The sequence below is a fragment of the Micropterus dolomieu genome, linkage group LG22, assembly GCF_021292245.1.
Source record: "Micropterus dolomieu isolate WLL.071019.BEF.003 ecotype Adirondacks linkage group LG22, ASM2129224v1, whole genome shotgun sequence".
Lineage (NCBI taxonomy): Eukaryota > Metazoa > Chordata > Actinopteri > Centrarchiformes > Centrarchidae > Micropterus > Micropterus dolomieu.
Genome location: NC_060171.1, coordinates 19507208 through 19513297, shown reverse-complemented (window position 1 = coordinate 19513297; position 6090 = coordinate 19507208). Strand labels below are relative to the sequence as shown.

General features: G+C 43.8%; 1 protein-coding gene across 10 annotated transcripts in view; it reads right to left on the bottom strand.

Moving 5' to 3' along the window:
• Window positions 1-6090, bottom strand: part of frmd4a (FERM domain containing 4A) — a 101996-nt gene that overhangs the window by 13220 nt on the left and 82686 nt on the right. For all 10 annotated transcript variants that reach the window (XM_046036722.1, XM_046036724.1, XM_046036717.1 and 7 more), the window contains 5 exons: window positions 5737-5820; window positions 5563-5628; window positions 5407-5464; window positions 5077-5163; window positions 478-554 (listed from right to left, as the gene is read on the bottom strand). In XM_046036722.1, coding sequence (XP_045892678.1) covers window positions 478-554; window positions 5077-5163; window positions 5407-5464; window positions 5563-5628; window positions 5737-5820 — 372 coding nt within the window. The remainder of the gene's footprint in view (window positions 1-477; window positions 555-5076; window positions 5164-5406; window positions 5465-5562; window positions 5629-5736; window positions 5821-6090) is intronic.

Sequence of the window (6090 nt, the reverse complement as noted above, 5' to 3'; positions counted from 1 at the left end):
TGTGTGTGTGTGTGTGTGTGTGTGTGTGTGTGAAAGAGCACATGTGTTTATGCATCATGAAACTACACAAGTGTGTTACTAATCAGCCTATTAATCTGTGTCGGGCTCCACCGGGACATCCCCAATATTTTGCTCAATTGCCAAGACAAATGCTGCAACCATTACTGAATTAGATTTCAATCTCTCCCTTCCTGTACTGCAGTGTATGTAGTTTGTATCTTAACACATTCACATATGGCACAGTGGTAATTTACATTGCTGGAAGGTGTCCACAACTGAGGGAAATTTCTATCACTTTTCATATACTAGCTGGAGAAAGTTCATCATTCAATCTCTAAAGTACAACTGGTATGAGATAATGACCATCCAATCAATGAAGAGCTGAGTCTATAATGTAACAAACCCCCACAGATAAATTGTTTCAACAAGAGCACAGTAGCAAGTTCACACGGCCTTATATTTGTGATATAAATTTACCTCCTGGGGTCATGAACTTCCACTGAAAACTTCTTTTCTCTGAAGTAGAGGTTCTCCAACTGACGCCATTGGAACACCTGAAGTTCAGGAGAAACACACACTCTCTTCAGCGCTGCTCACACAAAAAGCATGTTTCACATTCAATCCACACAGCCTTCAGCCAAATCCTCTGTTCTCTTTTCTGTATGTTCCAATTTGTTTTGAGAGAAAATGCAATGCATAATACGGAGGAGGAGAAAAAAAAATAAAAAGAAGCTGACAAAGAGGAGGAGTTAGGAACAGTGAAGGAGGTGGAGGAGGGAGAACCTAGTCTGGGGCTCTCTGATCAGGTCCAGACCAGGCGGTCCTGTCCACAGCGGATCCCTTCGCTGGATGACCTCACTCTGGAGAAAGACAGCGTGGTGTGAGAGGGAGGGGGCTTTCTTTCCTCTGCTCGGCTTTTCTTTTTTCCCCCCTCTTTTCCGTGCCCTTTACGAACCATCAGCTCCTCTTTAAATGCAGCCAAAGCCAGCTGGGCGAGAAAGTTAAACCCAAGACGTACTCCACAGCATGTGTGTATCTTAAATCCTCCCAGACGCAAGGGGAACAGAAAGTTATGAGTTGGCGGGTGTTCACCATCTGCAGGCATGTGTGTATTGCTTGAGAGAAAGTGTGTGTAATGTTAAGTTTCCTCCTCTCCTGTAGATTTGCTAGGAGCATTGAGGAGGGAGGGGGCGTTTATACCTCCCCTCCTCCTGACCCCTCCTCCCTCCCTCAGGGACTGTGCTTCCTGCTCTGGGCTCTGTGGTTGGGAGGTGTGTGTGCGTGCACGAGTGTGTGTGTGGTTGTGTGTGTAACGAGGGGTCAGGGGAGGAGTGATGAAGGGGGAAAGAGGCTTTCTGTGGCCCCAGCAATTGAAGTGCCTTTGCTTTGTTTAGTCAGACCTCTGTATGCGTGCCCACACACACTCACACTCACACACAAAGTCTGAGTCTGTTTCTTGTTAGAGAAAGAGTAGAGTGTGGGCATCTATCAGCTGGAGTAGACATGAGAACACACACACACACACACACACACATACACACACCTTTGACGTACACAGCCTAATCATAAGTAAAGAAAGTAAAACTAAGCAGCAAGAAATGACAAACAGGAGAAAAGAAACAAAGTACAGCAGAAGACCCAGCTATGACAGGATAAGGGAGGAAAAAGGAGAAAGGGAGCTAAGGGAGGAACAGGTCACAGCCCAGGAATTTTAACAGCCTGGGAAAACAATGGACAGAGCGATGAGAGGGAGGAAAGGGGAGGAGGTGGAGAAATATGTATGTAAACAACCTTATGTATGTTTTGATGCACTGTATGTGTGTGTATGTGCGTGCACGAGTGTGAGGAAAGAAAATCAGCGCTCTTATCAAAACTGTTACAGTACTGTACCGTACACTTTCAATGGAGTGTGAAGTGCTAATGTAGCATGGTGCTAAATATAGCGGGCAGGGTAGATAGTGAGTGACTGTGTGTGTGTGTGTGTGTGTGTGTGTTGGCTACATATGGGCCTGAGCTGAGGAGATAATATAAGTGTTTGTAACTGTGTTCAGACACGAGACCACTAAAGCCGTCCTCTCCATCAGCAGGTGAGAGATGCTGCAATTTTGGAAGTAGACTTTTATGTTTCTGGATACGTTGTGTTCATACATCCGGAGTATTTAAACAGCAGTCACAAGCTCTACAACAAGGTGCAATTAAGTCAGTTTAAAATTAGACATCAAAAAGTGCACCAGATACATAAGCCCATTGTGGTAACAAAAACCTTTGTAGTCATTCTGATACAACAGTGAATAGCACTGTATCTGATAAAAACATGGCTGACAGGTTCTTTCTTAGGAACTCAACACCGTTGGGTGCTTCTGTTCTTAGGATGAGGGTGTGGCGTGCATGTGCTGTAAATCCTCTTCCTTTTGACTGTAAAACACTTGCACACAATGGCAGGACACACAAGCAGAGGAAGTGACTGGTCATTATTCATGAACAACTGGGTGCTCATGTGCACAGACCCCACGTCGGTCTCATAATAATGTCTGTGCTCCCTAGCACACATCCATTACAGATGAAAAGGTCAGATCTGATAGAGTGTAAAGGCCTTCCTTTGGTGCAGCGGACTCCCCTGGGGATTACGGGAAGAATAGAAAGTTTAAATAGCATAGGCCGGTATAACTGTAGTGAGGCCAGATATTTTTCTTTTCTAGAACTGGACCCGAGGGTCTTAAAGACTATTATTTCACCCATGGGATGGGCTCTGGCGTGCAATACTATATCCATCAGTTGTCATGGAGATACAGATACACTCCGGGGGCACTTCCTGTTGCTTGTGTTTTGGTTGTTTGTGTTTTGGAGGGATGACATTTATGGTAAACTAATCAGAACAGGCCGTGTTGTGCCTATTTGCTCTAATGAGACACAGACAGAAGCTCACTAAAGTCAGTGGGTGGATATTCTCAATCCACTGCAGAAAGAAACAGCAATATGCAGTGAAATGTTCGTGAGATGACGTGAATTTAAACCATAGTTAGCTGTGTTTGATTCAACCTTCCTGTGATGTGTACACAGAGTTGACAGGAGCCTTTCTATGTTAGCTTTAAGTCTGTCAGCCAGGCAGTCAGTCAACACATAGACCCTATAATCTCTGCCTAAATGATTCAGAGCACACTAATGAGGCATCAGTACGGTGTGTGGTTCAGTTGTAAACCCATATCTGTGTGTACTGTATGTGTGTATGCATGTGGCCTGCGGTGAGCAAAGCAGGAAAAGTATTTTAACATCCTCAAATAAACGTGGAGGGTGCGGTAGATGGTCTGCATTTAGAAACAGCAGGATCTCTCCTCATAAAAAAGACTAACTAATTAAACACAACTGCCTCCGGTACATTCACACACCTATTATACAGAACCACTTGAAGTTGCTTAGTTGCTTATTAATGAATAATAATAAAGTCTCATAATTAGTGCTCTGCCTCTACCTCACTGATTCACAGGACTGAAAACTTCAGCAGCGTCAAGCTACTTATGAGTGCGTGCACTCTGAGTCAGTGGTTACTGGTACTGGACTGGCTGGCTGATTGACTAATCACCAAATCAACTGCTTTTCCGCGGGTATGTTGAAATAGTGATGACTCTCAATACTACCATAACATATGGAAAGCTCCTTGTGACCTCTGAGTGTCTGTTCCTGTGAAACTCTTTGGAGAGAAGCACCACCCACCCTCTTTTGTCTGCCCTATTACTGAAAAAAAAGTGTATACACTGGGATTTAATCAGTCTTGTGATGTTCCATTAACAAGACATGCGGTCCACAAATCTCTTTTGGGTCAAGCTCCTCAGACTACAATCACACTTGGGCGGTGAGGAGGCCCCGTCTTATTCTTTCCTGCTTCCAAATGTGTGCACACACAGAGAGAGGGGAAGAAAGTGAGGAGGTCAGTACTGGAGCTTAACGGACCAATGACTCACACTGACTGTTGCTATGGCAGCTGAATGTTTGATAAGTATCTTGTGTGGGAATGCTATTAACTCTTTCTTCCCTCCATCTCTCTCTAAAATACCTTCTTCTTTCTTGTGGCATTTAACTTCGAGAAAGCTATGACTTGCCATTTCTCACTCTGTCAACCAACATGTATATACATTTTGTAGGACAAAACACAGTCTGTGACCTTTCCACAGGTTTCCCAGCATGTTTTCGGCGTGTGTGTCGGTGATATCGATGTGAGATAAAGTGGATTGCACTGCAAGTGGACTGCATTTTTTCCATCACCATGGTGAACACCTAAGCAGCTACAATATTTGGAGTACTTGGGAATGAGGCAAGAATGGGGCTCGTGGTGAAATAGTCTTTTGGACTGGAATGCACTAATCAAGACACATGCAGAACACAATGTTAGTGGCAAACAGGAAGGCTGAGGCAGACAGGAAGTATTCATCAGGATTGTGAGTTCAGAGTTCAGTCCAATTCCTGTGTGTGTGTGTTTGTGAGTGTCATGGTGGTGGGTAAGTATGCGGGGATGCTGTTAACCCCATTAACACCCTATGAGACATGGCTGAATGCCAGAGATCAAGGCCCTTAACAGGACTGGGGGTCAGAGGTAAGATAAGAAAGGCTTTCACAGACGACCCAATGGGTGCACTGACTGGGAGGAGGACGCCATTCACAGAAGGGCAGAAATAAAAGCAGGACAGGATGCAAAACATTCCAAGACCGAATGTCTCCAGACAGTAGTATTTGTACAGCATTGTTACTGCTCTCTCCAAACACAATATCCTCACTCACTGCGTGGAAAAAAATGGGACAGTGGTGACTGTGAAAACAAACACAGAAGGACAGAGAATATATTTCCTTCTAAAGAAGCACTCCATTTATTTTAACTACCCAGGTTTCTTTAAGAAAGAGTATGAATGAATTAGGTTCCAAAAATTAAAGATAGTTTTGAAGTCATATATTTTTCACAGAGGAAGAATGGTGTGTTTTTGGAAATTATAGCAATTACTGTTTTAAAGCTCATTGAATGAGGGGTTAAAGGCTGTGCAGAGGGCTGTTTGTGGTGCAGAGAGATCAGACAGAGCAACATCTCACCTTTCTGGGTTTGACTTTGTCCTGGTGGTCATACTGAAAGATGCCTTTATAGCTCAGACCCAACCACCATGGGATCCCCTGCTTGTCCTTAAACACCCAACAACAACAGCAAAATACAAAAACCTTAAGGAAGGCTGTGCATGTGTACGGGATTAACAGAGAGAAAGAGATAGAAAAAGAGAGACAAAGACAGGAATACAATGTACAAATAGCTTTAAGCTCCATCTTATCTCCAAATTTTAAACTGGCTGCTTGCACGTCCACAGTTAACAAAAATGTGTGTGGTGCGTGTGTGTGAAAAGAATACAAGGCAGAGTAGTAAAACTGTACCTTTACAGCATAGTAATGTACTCCATATGTGGGCAGAGACTCTACAATGCTCATATAACTGTGAGGAGCAGAAAGACAGACATGTAAGGGTTACAGAGAGTTACAGTCTTCTATACAGTTGGACAAACATAATCAGAGAGACGTACACACACTTACTTTACAATAGCTTGTCCTCTGGACTGCCCATTGAGTTTCTTGTAATGCTCTATGACCCGCTCCTCACTGTAGGACAGTACAATAAGGAGAAAAAAAGGAACATTATTATGAAGGGGAAAATGAGAGCTTGTGCAATCGTGTGGTGGTTTTCTGGTTAATTGACTAGTCTCTCACCAGTAGGCCAGAGATGGGTGCTCCTTTAGGGCCTGGGTGGGCAGAGCAGGCAGCTTTTTCAGGTCAGACCTGGTTGCATCATTACTGGGAGGGAGAAACCACAAGACATGGTCAACACTTCTTCTGCAAGAACAATCATTCTCTGCTGTAGGCCTTTCATTCAAAAACTGACTAGGCAACGCCACTGAATGGCACAAAAAGGAACACCTAAAATATTTAGCGCAACAAGTTCAAGCAAAAGGGAATATTTCCCAGAACCGTCTTAGAAATGAAATGTTAACGGTGGGAAAGGTTTAGTCAAGAGAGAGGAATGAATGTTGAGGGCTTAAATGCTCTCTATTTCAGAGACTGGGC